Source organism: Sceloporus undulatus, chromosome 5 (assembly GCF_019175285.1).
Source record: "Sceloporus undulatus isolate JIND9_A2432 ecotype Alabama chromosome 5, SceUnd_v1.1, whole genome shotgun sequence".
NCBI lineage: Eukaryota > Metazoa > Chordata > Lepidosauria > Squamata > Phrynosomatidae > Sceloporus > Sceloporus undulatus.
The window spans coordinates 182186559-182203467 of NC_056526.1; the positions used below are offsets into that span (position 1 = coordinate 182186559).

Consider the following 16909-nt stretch of genomic DNA (forward strand, 5'->3'; position numbering starts at 1 on the left):
AGCAGACTTACTGTTGAATATAAAGAAAACAAAAATAATGACCACAGAGAACTTACATAAATTCAAACTAGACAATGGGGAAATAGAAATAGTAAAAGAGTTCTCATATCTGGGATCAAATTGATTGGAACTGGGACTGCAGCCATGAAATCAGAAGAAGATTAAGAATGGGGAGGGCAGTTATGAAAGAACTAGAAAAGATCCTAAAATGCAAACATATACAACTCAACACAAAAGTTAGATTCATACATGCCATTATATTCCCCATTACAATGTATGGATGTGAGACTAGGCAGTTAAAAAAGAAGATAGGAAGAAGATCAATTCATTTGAGATGCGATGCTGAAGAAGAGTGCTGAGAATCCCATGAACAGCCAAAAAGACAAACAAATGGGTCCTAGAACAGATCAAGCTAGAAATCTCCCTGGAAGTCAGGATGACAAACTTAGGCTGGCGCACTTTGGACACATCATGAGAAGACATGAATCACTGGAAAAAAACAATAATGCTAGGAAAGGTGGAGGGAAGTAGAAAGAGAGGAAGGCCGCACGCTAGATGGTTGGACTCTATTAAAGAGATCATGAGTATGAGTTTATAGGAGTTGGGCAGAGCAGTAGAGGACAGGGGGTCTTGGAGACATCTCATCAGTAGGGTCGCCATGGGTCGAGATCGACACAAAGGCAGTTAACAACAACAACTAAAATTTCAACCAAGTGTGAATAGCTATCCTGAAGGCCAGTTTTCAATCACAAAGACCTCAGAACCCTAGCAGGCTATATCTTCAAAAAACTGGAACTGACATGGCATTACAGTACTTCCAGTTTTGTTTTCAGTTTATTTTCTGCCAACTCCCCCCCCCCCAGGTTTGTATGCTTTGCTGCTTGGGACACAAGGTAAGCATCATGACCATATTTTATTATGGTGAATGCTTTTAGTTCATTTTGGGGAGCTTCAAAAGCCTGTGTGTAATTCACTATGGAGAACCTTCCCCACCCCTGATTAAAGCAATTCAATATCATTAAAGTCGTCCCTCAATTGGTGTGGACTTCAGATCCACGTCCCTCGCTTACTTGCGAGGGGCAAATGGAGGGACTTAAAATGGGATGCGCACCTGCAGGCACCTGCCGCCATTCAAACCAAGAGGGCTTGAATATCAGTAGATTTTCATTTTTGCGGTGGGGGGTCCGTAATGGATCCCCCGTGAAAACGGAGGGGTGACTGTATTTTTAAAATGATTACTTTACTAATATTCTGGCTGTACAGACCGGCAAAAAACCCCAGCGTAGGGGTGGAATGGGGGCATGATGACCACCCACCGGCTGCCCCAACTCCATCCCCAAAGTGGCATCATGCCCCTCACCCACACAGACAGCAAGCGACATCACAACATATAGAAGCTGTGCCTAAGAAACACAGAAGAGCAGCAAGGACAGCTTTTTTCGCCCCAAATAGGAGCGGCATTTTGCCGCTTCTTTTGCGGCTGGAAAAATGTTGGAGCGGGACCACAGCATGTAGTTACCACAGCCCTGATCCGGCATGTAAAGAGGCGGCGCAGAATCGCTCCTTTAGGGCCATCTGTTTTCAGCCATTGTTTCAATTATCCTTAATATTCCTGATGAATAATATAAATCACAAGTGAGAACATACAAGGAATTATGGGACAACAGGCCAAGGATTATTATTTGCCTTCCTCTGTCCAGGTAGGATTCAATCTCTGAATTGGGAAAAACCTCTAACAAGCCCAAATCCAGCCTCTTCCCACGTAGATTGATTACTTACATGATTAGTGAAAAGGGAAATTTAGTTCATAACAAACACTGCTTGATAATGAACTTCTATAAAAGTTCAAAAAAATGGTCATGGCCCTTCTCCATACAATATTCTAGACAATTTAAGGGCGAGAGAGACAGTGGTTAGATAGTAAACCAAACTAATCCTCATGCACCTTGATAAGTATCAAAGCTTGAAAGAAGTATGGACCCAAACTTTTGAAATATCAAACCTGTGTGATAGTGCCAAGCAAACTGCATAAGAATTTGCAGAATGCCTGTAGAATTATTTAGAAACAATAATATCAACAGTTAGCACAACCTAGGAAAAGCAAATGCAAATCCAACCTGAAAATCCTGCTTCTCACTCTTAAACATTGCAAGTTTCAAATTCCCAATCCAACATGTAAATCTGAACATAGACTACTGATGTGAACTATCTGCATCATCCATTTCAGCACTGTTTTGTACCTATTTGGATTGTAGTCAGTCACTAAATCCTTTCAATGAACCACTATCAATATGAAATCATTAATAGTGCCATTGATGTACCGTATCAGCTATCAAAATAATCTGAAATTCAAAAAGTAATGCATACGCTCTAACAAAGCTTAGTGCATATCAACATCCGCGTTATTATCTTCGTGAAAACAGTAGAATTCTAAGGAATGTGAAGGATCATGTAGTCTAGCTTCCCGCCAATACAAAACTTCCAGAGCTAAAGCATCCCTCAGATAAACAGACACTTAGCATCTTTTGAAAAACCTCCAATGAAGGTAAGAGCCTCTGGCTCTCAACTTGATATAGTAGATGTTTTTAAGAGGGTATGCTGTGTGTTTTTAACTTTGTAGGTTTAATAGAATTGTTGGTTTGTTTGTTTTTTACTTTTGTACTAATTGTATTTTAGCTGTACTTTGTTTTCATTAGTTGTGAACTTCTTGAGTCTTCTATTGGGAAACATGTGGAATATATATTAGATACATAATAAAATAAAATAAACAACAAACAACTCCACAACTTCCAAAGGTCATCCATTCTAGTGCTGAAAAGATCTTACCATCAAGACATCCTTACTAATGTTTAGTCATGCTCTCCTTTCTTGTAACCTGGATCCTATTAATTTAAGAGCTATCCTCTGAAAAAGCAAATCACAGATTTGTTTCATCTTCTCCATTACAGCCTTTCAAATACTTGAAGACAGCTATTATATGACCTCTGAATCATCTCTTTACCAGATCAAATATACTCAATTCAACAGGTATTCTTCATAGGGGTTGGTTTCCTGACCTATACCATCTTTTCTGCATTCTGCTGACCATATTGCAGTTTACTGATACCCTTCTTAAACTGTGATGCCCAGAACTGGACACAATACTCCAGGTGAGGCCTGACCAAAACAAAACAGAGTTGTACAATTACTTTCCTTCACCTGTGTATGGATATTTTAAGCAAGATTCTATACATTTCTAGCATAGTGTAAATCCACGTGGACACAGCTTTTAGCATACCTTAAATCAAGGGTGGGTTATGGGCTGTACTATGCCCCCAGAGCCCAAGGTAGGGGACGGAAGGGGGGCACACCCCCCCCCCCCCACTACTACTTACTTGTTTTTCAAATACGTTTTTTGCATTAAAAAAGCCTGAAACACTCCTGGGGGATGGGGCAATTTTGCTGCATTCTGCCACCTGGGCTGTTTTAGGCCCAGAAGTAGCCCTTCTATTCCCCCACAGAACTGATCAGGTTCATTTTCAAATCATTTCCAGTTGAAAAAAAATCCTCTCATGTGCCTAGGTGGATTAAAGCAAGCCCAAAACATGGGCTTAACATCCTCACTCCCCAGGTGGGCTGGAAAGTGTTTTCTGACAAAAAAAGGATGGGGATGCATGGGTGTCACAAAACTACTAAACCAGCTGTTCTTTCCTCAGTCACTAATATAAATAAATGGCAGCATGGTTACACTGGATCCCACAGCTACACTGTGCAATATGTTCTCTCATAAGACTTGGAACAGAATGATACATTAGCTCCCCAGCCATGAACTCTAAAGTGAATGAGAGGATTGTCTGTGTGACTAGCATCACTAGGGTCCACAACTGTGCAGCCTGTACAACTGCTTGAATAACTCTGTTTTATTTGCATAACACCACAACAAAAACATACTGCTGTTTTCTTCTAAGACCCTTAGATTCATTTCACACATGCTGCTGCCAAACCAGTTGCCACTTATCCGATATTTGTACATCATTTCTTTTGTTCCTCAATGCAGAACTTCATATTTATCCTTACTGATACTCAGTGTGCTCATCTGGCCCAATTCTACAAGGTTATCTTGAATTCAAAGATGTAGCTCTGTTAGTCTGGTAAATCCTCTCCATGACAAGAAACCATGGATGAACACTTATCTCTCATTTGCAAATCTATATACCGTAACTACAGTATGGACAATCATAATTAGCTACTCTGCTCTGCTTTCCTTCCTTGCTATCACTGCACTCCCACATCATACACAGGTGTGCCATATGTGACTTTCTGTTTATGTTGAAAGCCACACACTGGTAGTGATAGTGGCATGCACACCACCCCACACCGCATGCATGAGCCCCATTGTTTTCAAAGGGATTCCAGCATTCGCAGTACAGTATTTCCCTTACATGGGGGGGAGGTCCAGAACACATCCCCGTGTAAGGGAAGGGGCCACTGTACACATATTAAAAGAGCAGTAAGCCCTACCATGCAAAGAAGCCATTTATATTTTAGCAACAGTAACAAATGGGATTTTCTCCATGGTTTCCATACCAGAAAAGCCACTGATGTAGAGCTCCAATTAATTTCTCTTTCTGCCATTAGATGGCAGCATTCTCCAATTTTAAATAAATTATAATCTCATATATTAAATCAAATACAACAACTTGGGAAATTAGTATTTTACTTTGGTAAACAAGAAACCTTGCACAATACTGCTCAAATGCTGTTAACAAAACCAGTAAACACTTTATGTAAAAGAAACAATGTTAACCAGCTTAGCAGACCAACAATTAACAGGTACAGAGGATCTATTAATAAAGCTTCTTCATCAGAGAACTTTTGGCCTTTTAATATTCTTATTTCCTTCCTTTCTCACCAAAAAGCACGGACAAAATATTTCACAATTATTCCAAACCCCAATAAAGTATTTATCAACTTGAATCTTGTTTCTTAAAAAAGAATGTAGCCATTTTGTACACTGAATTCTACTCACAGTAACACATTCTCCATAAATGTTGAGATCACAGTCACATTCACTGGATATGCCATTCACCAGCATGCTAAATTCCTTAAAATTTAAGAATACTGTCTTTCTTTAAACAGTAATGCACAAGGGAACTTCTTGATGTGGCTGTGTGCTTTCTAGTCATTCTTGACTTATGGCAATCCTAAGGCAAACCTATTGCAGGGGGTTTCTTGGCAGAATTCGTTCAGAGGTGGTTTGGCCTTGCCATCCTGTAAGGGTAAAAGAGTGTGGCTTGCCCAAAGTCACCCAGTGGGTTTGCATGGCCAAGTGAGGATTCGAACCCTGGTCTCCAGAATTATAGTCCAACCCACAAACCACTTCACTATGCTGGCTCAACAAAGCATTTCATTTGTTCTTGGAATTTAAAATAAGCATTGTACAAAGCATCTTACATAATGCTAATTTTAATTCTAAAAACCAATGAAACTGCTGCTCTACATTTACAAGTTGAATATTAGAAGTCAGTCTAAATACCCCAAAAGATATCAGATCCCATCTGATCTTGGAAGTTAAGCATGGCCAGCCTTGGTTAGCACTTGGATGGGAGACTAGCAATGAATATCAGGTGCTCTGGGCTATATATTTCAGAGGAAGGAACTGGCAAAACCACCTGTGAAAATGCCTTGCCTAAGAAAACCCTATGAAATTCATAGGGCAACCTAAAGGCACAGATACACACACCTTAAGAATACCAAAAACAGTACCAAGTATTTGGTACTCTCTTGATGTAAAGCTATACACACCTCTGATCACAAACTCCACTAAACAGAATTGTATTTATATCTGAATAAAAATGGATACCAGTCCTGATGATTATACACTACCTTTAGTATCAGAGAGAGTTAACAACAATCAAGGAGGGAAACAGTTTTGGGGTTATGTATCTGCTTGATTGTTACAGGAAACAGGAGACAGGTTAGATAAGGTGTTTGGTCTGATGCAGCATGGACTCTTCTGTTTTTATGCTCAGAATTGTACTGCATGTCATATAGCCCTGATAACAGAATACAGTATATCTCAAGAACTAATCTGCATTTGGAAAAATAGATTTTGGATGAAATTTAGATTTATTGAAGAGACAATATGCTTATGCCTGCATTTTAGTATAATTTCAAAAAGTCCCTTTATTTTAAAGGTGCTCCTTAGTTTAAAGAGGATGTTATGTGATATCAGACCAAAGCTTAGCGCTAGAAAGCTAATTGTTCTACCACCATTCTATCCTGATGCCTCACAGCTATACACTCATCCCTCCACATTTGCAGCTTTGATTTTTGGAAATTTGATTATACATGTATTTTATTAATATGTTATCTCTAGGAATATCTAGGTCCTCCAGAGCAACTCTATCATCAACTTTAACCAAAAGTCACACTGAAGGATCTAGAGATTCCTAGAGAGAACACTCCTCTAGGCATTTGTAGCTCCTCAATGTCTGGCAGATGTTGGCCAAAGAGTTGCACTAGAGGACCTAGAGATTCCTAGAGAGATATTCTCTCAGGTAAAAACAGTGTTTTTGTTATTTGCCTTTTTCCCACATCCATGGTGATTCTGTGCCCCTAACCCCAGTGAATGTGGAGGGAAGAGTGTTGTTAGAATGTATCTTCCCACAGTTATTTCATAAAATCAGAGTTGTAAAGGGCTCCATAGGCCAAGTCCACACACCACTTGACACAGAAAATCCAACTAGAAGTAGCTGTCTAGCCTCTTTTTGAAGATGTGAAGAGAAAAAGCCCACCTTTCTCTAGGTAACTGGTTCCACTGTCAAACCATCATGAAGTTCCTTCTATTGTTAAATCAAAATCTAATTTCACATAATAGTATAGAAAAAACCTGTTCCTTCTCTCTGTAAAAGGCTCTTTAAAGAGAGCAAACCATGAGACCCTTCAGTCTTTTCTTCACCAAGCTGAACATGCCCAATACTCTCAACCTTTCTTCATATTGTTTTTTTCTCCATACCTCCGATCATCTTTGTTGCTTTTCTTTGAACCAACTTCAACCTGTCTATATTCTTCTTACAATTAAGTGCCCAGATGTGAATGCAATATTCCAAATGCGACCTGACTAGTGCACAATACAATGGGACTATTACTTTCCTTGTTCTAGAAATTATGGTTCTATTAATTGTGTCCAATTTATGTTCAACAGTAATAATCCCAAAGTCCTTTTCACATGTACTTAGTGTCCTCATTCTATAAATGTGCATTTGATTTGTGTAGCCTAAATGTTCACATTTTCTGGCAATATTTAAAACACGAAAAATATTGGTTTATAAAATATATAAATGTACTTACTATATTTGAGAACCATTCCCATTCATCAGAACAAGATGGTAAAATGACTAGAAACCAAGCCTTATGAGGAACATCTTAGGGAGCTGTCTAAATTAAGCTTGGAGAAGAGAAGATTGAGGTGTGACCTGATAACTATCTTTGAACATATAAAGCAGTGGTTCCCAAACTTTGGTCCTTCAGGTATTTTAGACTTCAGCTTACAGAAGCCTCAAACAATGTGGCCAATAGTCAGGAATTCTGGGAGCTAAAGTCCAAAACATCTGGAGGAGCAAAGGTTGGGAATCACTGATCTAAAATGGATGTCATATAAAAGAGGGAGAAAGCTTGTTTTCAGCTTCTCCAGTTATTAGGACACAAACCAATTCCATTCAAACATTAGTAAGAACATCCTGATGGTAATGTCTGTTCAACAGTGTAATGAGGGGTGGGAGGGATGTGCCTCCAAGCTGCCTGTCAAGGTATGGCAACCTCATACATTCATAGGGTTTTCTTAGGCAAGAATCCTCAGAGGTAGCTGTGTCAGGTCCTTCCACTAATATATAGCCTACAACACCTGATTTTCATTGACAATCTCACATCCAAGTACTAACCAGGACTGACCCTGCTTAGCTTCCACAAGACAGGCTTTGGTGCCTTTGGGGTATTTAAGTCCCTGTATCACATAAATACTGGCTCTGGAGTACAGTATTCTGTACCCCTTTTAGGCTGTGTACAGTGCACAGGACTAGGGAAGGATGAAGGGTTTGCTCATTGCCAGTTCTGCTCCATGGCAAGGGGTTACACATTAAAGGACCTTTGTAGTTCCTTCCCACCTCTGATGCTATGATTCATCAGCTTATTCACATCAGGATGCTCCTCAACAATATAACAACAGCATTTAATACCACAGGCAAAATGAGAAGCAGTAGCAGAACTATCTCCTCAAAAGCACTTCACGCTACAGGGCACAGTTGTACTTAAGACAGTTCTACTGAGGTCAAAGCTCATGTGGCTTTTTAAAATACTCAAGTGCAGGGATGGAAATCATGCAATCTTTCAGATGCTGTTGAACTACAATTCCCAGTAGCACTAGCCACCACAGCCAATTAGAAAGAACGCTGGAAGTTGCAGTTTAACATCTAGATAGCTACATGATTCCCACTCCAGTTCAAATGCTTCATAAATGTGCTTTCAGAAGTTTCAATGACCTGATATGCAAGATAAACTTATCATTCCCATATAGCTAAGGCTATATAATAAACTCCTGATAAGAGAGCTCTGAATCAAGTGTCCCTCGGCTCACACCTCATCTTCTTAGTTGCCACGTATCAGCTTTCAGTGAAGTTGTATATCTCTACAATCAATTTACATATAGCTTCTGCATATAGTTGCTGATTTACCACTGAATAATCATATCATCGCCCTTACTGCAACTCCAGTCTCCCTGAACAAGTACTATATACTCTGCTTCCTAAAGCAGATTTCATTTTCCCTTTAGATTTGACTTCTAGCAATGAAAAAAATGCTGCCATGTGCTTTCAATTTTGATTTATAGAGTCCCTATCATAGGGTTATCTTAGAAAAAAATATTCAGAGTTGGCTTGCCACTGCCTTCTTTTCAGTTTGAGTGTCACCCAGAGGGCTTCCAAGGTTGAGAGGAGACTCAAGAACAGTAATTAAAAGGAACTGAGTAAGTGACAAGCATCACACTACCCAACTCATCTTGAAATGTTATCTTCTTACCAAGGAATATACCTCCTTCACTACTACTGAAGAAACACGTCCCTCTCCCATTTTCATTACATCATCCTTAGCTCAGCTTCAATTACATACAGAAAATTTAGTGGAAGAAAGTACTTCCTCTATGACTCACAGAATAACCTTTTTTTTTGGGGGGGGGGGCAGTATGACTCTATGGCTTTCAGGACAGCTTTTCAGGAACTTTGTTGTTGTTTTTGTGTGCCTTCCATTTCCAACTCATGGCAACCCTAACATGGGGTTTTCCTGGCAAGTTTCATCAGAGGAGGTTTGTCGTTGCCACCCTCTGAGGCTGAGAGAGTGGAACTTACCCAAGGTCACCAGTGAACAACCAATTTGTTTTAAAAAAATTACTGCTCAAAACTTCCCAAATAATGTTGCTGAAAATTCTGATGAATACATCAGATAGCCTGAACTTAAGCACACTTTGGGTGAAATCATGTTGTTAACATATATTAGCATAACCTTCCTTTACATCCACATATGTTATTTTGTGGTTTCTCCAGGTCTCCACCAATCCCCAGCGCACTGCATGTACCAGCAAAATGAGTGCCTAGTGAGGGCAGAAGATCTCACCCCAATCATCATCCATGTGCAGTTTTGCAATTGAAAAACAGAAAGTATCATCCTAGTCTGGGACAGTGATGGTTCCTCCTTCTTGGTTGTAAAAGTGCATCCATACAGTGCATGGAAGCCTTTCAGCTCCATGGCTCACTGACTGGTAATGAGGACATACCTTAGTGCACTGAGACGAGTGATTTGTCATATAGTATTGTGATTTGTAAGACCAAGAAACATTAGCATGAAAGTATCTGACATCAGTGGCAAAAATAAATAAATCACACAACTGCAAGCCTCTAAAGCCACACATTAAAACCCACTCCTTTCCTCTCCTGTTCTTCTCTCTCTTGCAGTAGGAGTAGCTAAACAAGCTACTTTACTTCTCACAACATGTGATCACAAAAGCAGTTGTAGTGCTTGGCTTGTCCCCCCCCCCCCCAGCTAAATCCAGAATTTGTTTTAAGATTGCATTCTCCAGCTTTTGGGGGTGGGGGGGGGATGAATAAGGCAGAATGCAAACTACTGCTCTGTTCAGTTATCATGTGAAATAAACCAGGGACCAAAGTCCATGGTTTATTTAGCCACTGCAAGCAGGAGTGCTTAAGCAGCCTGAGCCAATACACTGGCTCATCCATTGGCTTGTCCTGAAGAACACTCCTTACCTTGATGTCTGAATTTGACCTCTAAGCATGAAGCTCTAACTTAGCAACAGATATATAAGTAAGACTGAAGTAAATAGCTTCAAAGAGGATAGGCAGGCTCAAGATCTGCTGGAAAGACTTTTCTCAATGTCTTTATTATGCAGGCTCAACTGATGAGTATAAGAAGAAGTGCTTTTTCACAATTCAAACCCAAATCTTGGAATTCTTTGCCCTGTGATGCTTGGGTAGCTCCGTCTCTTGATGTGTTCTACCAGCTAGATGATAAACACTTTAAAAAATTAAATTTAGAACAATTTCTTCCGATGAAACCTACATCTTTAACTACTATAATGGATATATTAGATACTATTATTGTACTAAAATGTATTAAAGAAAACTTTCCTCACTAGCAATTTACACAGGGATTTAGAACAAGTCAACCTTGTCAACAAATACTAACATGTCTTTCACACAAGAGAGGCTGCATCTGCACTGCAGAAATAATCCAGACTGATACCACTTTAACTGCCATGGCTCAATGCTATGGAATCCTGGGATTTGTAACTTGTATCACTATAGCTCTCTGACAGAGCAAGCTAAATGTCTCACAAAACTATCATTCCCAGAATTCCATAGCACTGAGCCATGGTTGTTAAAGTGGTGTCAACCTGAATTGTTTCTTCAGTACAGATGCAGCGAGATACCTTGTAGATTCACAAAAATCAGTAATTTTATTTCTTCGTGTAGTTTCAGTTTTGTAATGATGATTCAAATATTGCCAGCCATGCAAGACAGAAAATTGCCCAGAAGTGCTTTGGATCTTATTCAATCCTGAAACAGTACTGAAAGTGAATATGTAAGTTCTGCCAAAGTTCTGTGTGTTTCCAATGTACTTTTGAAATGTGAGCTCAATTTATCTTACTTTTATTAATGATCCAGTCAATACTAAGGACCTCTATGTCCTAGTGATTTTAATGTGGCATGCTTAAGTATGTTTGCTTTCAAAATTACTAAAGTAGTACTTTTGGCTGACTCATAACCACAAGTAAACTTGCTAAGGTTAAAATACAAATCAGCTACATTCACTTCCAGTTAACTATTTACAATGTATCTGGAAGGCACTGACACAATCAACACTGCTAATATTTACTCCACATTGAGAGCAATACAGAAAAAGTTTTAACAGGTGCCCTCACTTCCCCCATATTTCAAATGGGTGACCACTTGACCATTATTTAATTCACCTATTTGCCTGTTTCAGCGTTTCTCTATTATCACAGATTAGTTATGAAAACAAATCCCCAAAAATGCAAAATATATTAGAAGCTACCTACAAAATTAAACTGTGTATGTAAGGAGTACCACAAGACGTCACACCCACCAACAAAGAGAAAGGGCTGGAAAATATATGGGTGCCAAAAAAAGGCTCTCGATTCTCCTAATCTAATAATGATAATAATAATAATAATCTGTTAAATACATCTGGATCCTACATTCGTGGTTGCTACATACATACAAGTGGATCATGTTCCAAATATTTCTGCAGTGAAGACTGCTCATCTGTTTAAAAGTAGATCAAAATATTATTTATTTTCTTCCCTACTTTAAATGAGACAAATACTTCAATATTTACTAGATGTGACATTTAACACTGTAACATATTGTAGTATTTGCATGAACATACATCTAGGAAAAGACACCTAAGCATCTACAGAATCTAAAACATCAAAAAATAACATAAACTGTGATTAATCTGTGCTAATAAGGTTGGTCCACTAAGTGTACCTACATGAGAATTAAAATGACATTTTTCTACAACAGTTTAAAACCACAAATGTTCTAACAAATGTTAAAGCTTCTCCAACTTTGTACAAGGCCCTGAAGAGGCTAATCACTTTTTATAAAAGACCCTAAACATGGAAGAAGAAAGAACATTGGAAAGAACTCTGTAGGATATAGTTCTTAGGATTACGCTTACTCCCTTCTAAAAGAATTTCGCAGATGATTTTGAAAATTTAACTTCCAGCACTGTGACTGATCATATATCCCTCCCCTGTAGAGAAGATTACATGTTCTGTTTAAAAAACATTATAAAACTAGTGCACGTAACTGAGTCCCATTTTGGGAGAAAGATGGGATATAAACCAAATAAATAAAGGTATATGGTGTACAGAGCATGCCCTCTAACAGATGTCAAGTATGGATCCTGGAGCCCAAAAGTGGGACACAGCATCCTTGCCACCATCTGTACATCCAAGTCAAAACCTTTCACTAAGATCTCTTTCACAAGTTCTCCTCAAATAAAAGTTAATTATGATGGCAAATACAAAGAACAAAGCCTACGTTCTCAATTATGGAACTCCTTTCCAGCTCAGTTACATTATGAGCCTTTAGGAAGGCCATGAAAACTTATTTCATCGCTGCAGCATTTCCTTATGAATGCAGGCCATTTACATGATTCACAACTATTTTTGTTGCCTTTAATTTGTTATCTTACATGCACCCTCCTTCTGCATGCCACTTTGTGAAGGTCCAGTTGCAAAAAGCAGCTTATACAACCCAAGGATAATAAACATGTTTTTAGCATGTGCTTGAACCTATCAACTGACTTAAAATACAGCTAACATCATCACAAAAGCCCTGAGAGGAAACATTTTAAATGCCCTTTACCAGAGGGCCAAATAAAGTGGGTTGGCCTAATTTAACTTGTGGCCCTGCAATTTTCCACCAGCACCCAGAAGGAAAGCTTGCCTTTAACACAGCCCTACCCAATCTTGTGCCCTACGCATGTTTTGGATTACAATTCACAATTCTCCTAAGGCCCCCTTAGGAGTATGGCACTGCGGGAAAACGCATTTAGAAGAAGAAGCTGGCTGAACAAGACTGTTCCAAGACCTGCAATGCATACTGACTGGATTTATACTCCATATTTTACAACAGCAATGAACTCATTGAGTGATCCTGTTCTTACATCAAGAGACTTATACTGACACCCTATCAAGGTGACTTAAAGCTTGTTTGTAACTGCCCTTGAGTTCACTTCAACGCATAGCGACCCTGTGGATGAGACCTCTGCAAAACCCACTGTCCTCAGCCTTTCTGCTCAGTTCCTGCAGGCTTAGGCCCTCTCTCTCATTGAGTTTATCGATTTGGCGTGTAGTCTTCTTCTCTTTCTATTGCCCTCCACCTTTTCCAGTATCATTACCTTTTATAATGATTCATGTCTTATCATGACATGGCCAAAATATGACACCCTCAAATTTAGTCTTCTTGACATCCTTGGCAAGTTTGGACTTAAAGCTGCTTAAGCCAAATTCTGATGACATCAATGTCTAGTACAGTCGGCCTGCCCCTTATGCGGGGGAATATGTTCCAGACAAACGCACCCCACATAAGGGGAATTGAGCATATACTCAAATCCCATTAAGGACAATGGGGTACGTGTCCCATTGTTTCTATCAGGGCGTGCCTTCAGCGTGAGCTCAAGAAGGCAACCCCACATAAGGGGCGGGCCAACTGTAATTCTTACACCAAAAAAAGCAGAAATTGGGAATAGGGCTGAGGGAGAGTGAGATCAGGCTGCCAATGCCTAGTGCGTTTCTTCCACATATATTACACATGGCTGCTGCTGGAAGCCTTCACCAATTGTACAGATTGTTGTCTCTCCCCCAGACTCAAAGGCATTCAGATGCACACAACCCTTCTGTCAACAGCTTGCATTAATTGGGGGGGGGGGGTCTTGTGAGCCACAGAAACCAAAACAAAACATGTTCACAAGACCCCAAGTCATCATAGCCAGGGAGGAGGACAAAACAGGCGGTGTCAGTCAGGCCTCTTGAGGGATGTGCTTGAATTAAGAAATGGTGCCATACCTGATTAAAACAGAGACTGCAGTCAAGAAATCAAGAGGAAAAGTGGGACTGGGAAGTGCAGCTATAAAGGAAGTGAACAAGATCATAAAATGTGAAGACATAACTCTGAACACTAAAGTGAGGAGAGTCCAAGCCATGGTATTCCCCATCAGCATGTACGGATGCGAAAGCTGGACAGTGAAGGAAGCATACAGAAAAAAAATCAACTCATCCAAAATGTGGTGCTGGAGAACAGTGCTGAGGATACTGCAGACAGCCAAAAAGATAAACAAATGGGTGCTAGAAAAAAGCAAGCTAAAATCTCCCCCGAAAGCCAGGATGCCTTAAGCTACAACTGCACTGCTGAGTTAATGAAGTTTGAGACTGCTTTAAGTGCCATGGCTCCATGCTATGGAATTCTGGGAATTGTAGTTTGTTGTGGCACAAGAGCTCTCTGAAAGATAAGTCTTCTCATGACGTGCCCAAAATACCCCAAAATACAACAGTCTCAATAGCATGGAGCCCTGGCAGTTAAAGCCGTGTCAAACTGGATTATTTCTGCAGTGCGGATGCAACCTAAATTGAGGCTGTTGATCTTTGGCTACATCATGAGGAAAAATGAATCAGTGGAAAAGGCAGTGGTTCTAGGAAAGGTGGAGGGCAGCATAAAGAGAGGAAGACCACATGTCAGATGGTTAAGACTTGATTAGGAGGACACCACGCTGGGCCTGCAGGTCCTGAGTTGAGAGGTTAAGAGGTGATAGGATAGGCCTGTTTAAGTATTTGAAGGGATGTCATATTGAGGAGGGTGCAAGCTTGTTTTCTGCTGCTCCAGAAAATAAGACACAGAGCAATGGATGTAAGCTCCAGGAAAGGAGATTCCACCTCAACATTAGGAAGAACCTCCTGACAGTAAGGGCTGTTTGACAGTGGAACACGCTCATAGAATCATAGAGTTGGAAGAGACCACAAGGGCCATCCAGTCCAACCCATTCTGCCATGCAGGAACTCCCAGTCAAAGCGCTTCTGACAGATGGCCATCCAGCCTCTGTTTAAAAACCTCCTACGGAGGAGACTCCTCTAGACTCCGAGGAAGGAGTGTGTTCCACTGTCGAACAGCACTCACTGTCAGTAAGTTCCTCCTGATGTTGAAGTGGAATCTCCTTTCCTGTAGCTTTCATCCATTGTTCCAGGCCCTATTCTCTGGAGCAGTAGAAAACAAGCTTGCTCCATCCACAATATGACATCCCTTCAAATATTACTTTCCACTCCCTTGGAAAGCAATGGTGTCTCCTTCTTTGGAGGTCTTTAAACAGAGGCTGGATGGCCATCTGTTGGGGCTGCTTTGAGAGTTTCTGCACAGCAAGGGACATCTAGGGTTGCTGTGTTGGTCGTACAGCATATCCAGTAACAACCCAAACAACGATGCCTTTATCAGGCCAGCGAAAATGCCTAATTACGTGCTGCAAGCTTTCTAAGTGGCGCCGGCTTATCTCTGAGGCAAGCAGGGCCTATGACAAACATCTTGAATGTCTTGATCCCGTCTGTCTGACGAAGGAGCCGGTGTGACTTCACAAGCTTGCAACATGTAATTGTGTATTTTGGGTATCGTTGTTGGCATGCTACTGGATTTGCATGACAGGGGGTTGGCCTCAATGGCCCTTGGGGTCTCTTCCAATTCTATCATCCTAGAGAAGTGTCTACTCCAGAGGGTCCCCATGAGTTGAGGTCTCCTGAGGATGGCTAATATATCTCTTGAAACGATGTCATACTGAGGAGAGAGCAAGCTTGTTTTCTGCTGCTTCAGAGAACAGAACCTGGAGCAATGGATGCTCCACCTCAACCTTAGGAGGAACCTCCTGACTGAAAGGGCCTCTGGACAGTAGAATATGCTGCCTGAGAGTGCGATTAGTCTCCTTCCCTGGAGGCCTTGAAGCAGAGGCTGGGTGGCCATCCATCAACGGGTAGCTTTGACTGAGAGTTCCTGCATGGAGAATGGGGCTGGGCTGGATGGCCCTTGGGTCTCTCTCTGCTCACCTTCCGCCAGCAGTTCCTCCACAGTGACCTGGAAACGTCCGACGGCGAAGAACCTGCTGCTGCCCACGGCCGGCCCTGCTCCCACCACGGTCCCCACCCCCGCCGCCAACGTCCCTCCGCCGCTGCCTCCTCCTCCGCTGCTGTTGCTCCCTCCGGTACCGTCGGACTTGGGCATGCGGGAAAACTTCTTCATGGCGGGCGAGAAGGAGCGTGCCTCGAGGTCCGGAGGGAGAAAGTCGACTCAGCCTCGCCGTCGCCGCCCAAGGAGCCGCCCCGCCTTCGGCTTCGCCTTCGGGAGCGTGGAGCCGCCTCACGCGCAGCCAGTCGAGTCAGTCAGCGCCCGGCCCCGCACTGGGAAGCCCGAGGCCGCCACTGCGTTGGAGACGGGGGTTTACTTCAGAGCCTCACATTCCGCGTGAAGGGAGCCGCCGCCCCCGAACGACCGAACGACCGCCTCCTCCCTCTCTCTGCTTCTCCTTTCCCTCACGTCGCCTACCGACGTCGCAAGGGGAGGGGACAAAAGCAAGCCACGCCCCCCTACCCCTCCGCTCCTCCAATAGGAAGCCTGCGCGAGAGTGTGCGTGCGCGCGCCGCCTCCTAACGTCCCCCAGAGCGAGAGTGCGCCCTTTTATAACGTCCCTCCCACCTAAGCCCAAGCTCCACCTCCTTTCTCTCGCGCCCTCCAATCAGGGGGCGAGAGGGAGGCGTGGCTGACGGTAAGAGACGAGCGAGGAGCGCACGCGCCGTGTG

General features: G+C 41.8%; 1 protein-coding gene across 1 annotated transcript in view; it reads right to left on the minus strand.

Annotated features, from left to right (window-relative positions):
• Window positions 1-16702, minus strand: part of BMP2K (BMP2 inducible kinase) — a 60852-nt gene extending 44150 nt beyond the window's left edge. Inside the window, exon 1 of the mRNA XM_042468087.1 lies at window positions 16160-16702. Within this exon, the coding sequence (XP_042324021.1) occupies window positions 16160-16352 (193 nt within the window). The 5' untranslated portion in view covers window positions 16353-16702. The remainder of the gene's footprint in view (window positions 1-16159) is intronic.
• Window positions 16703-16909: the final 207 nt, after the last annotated feature.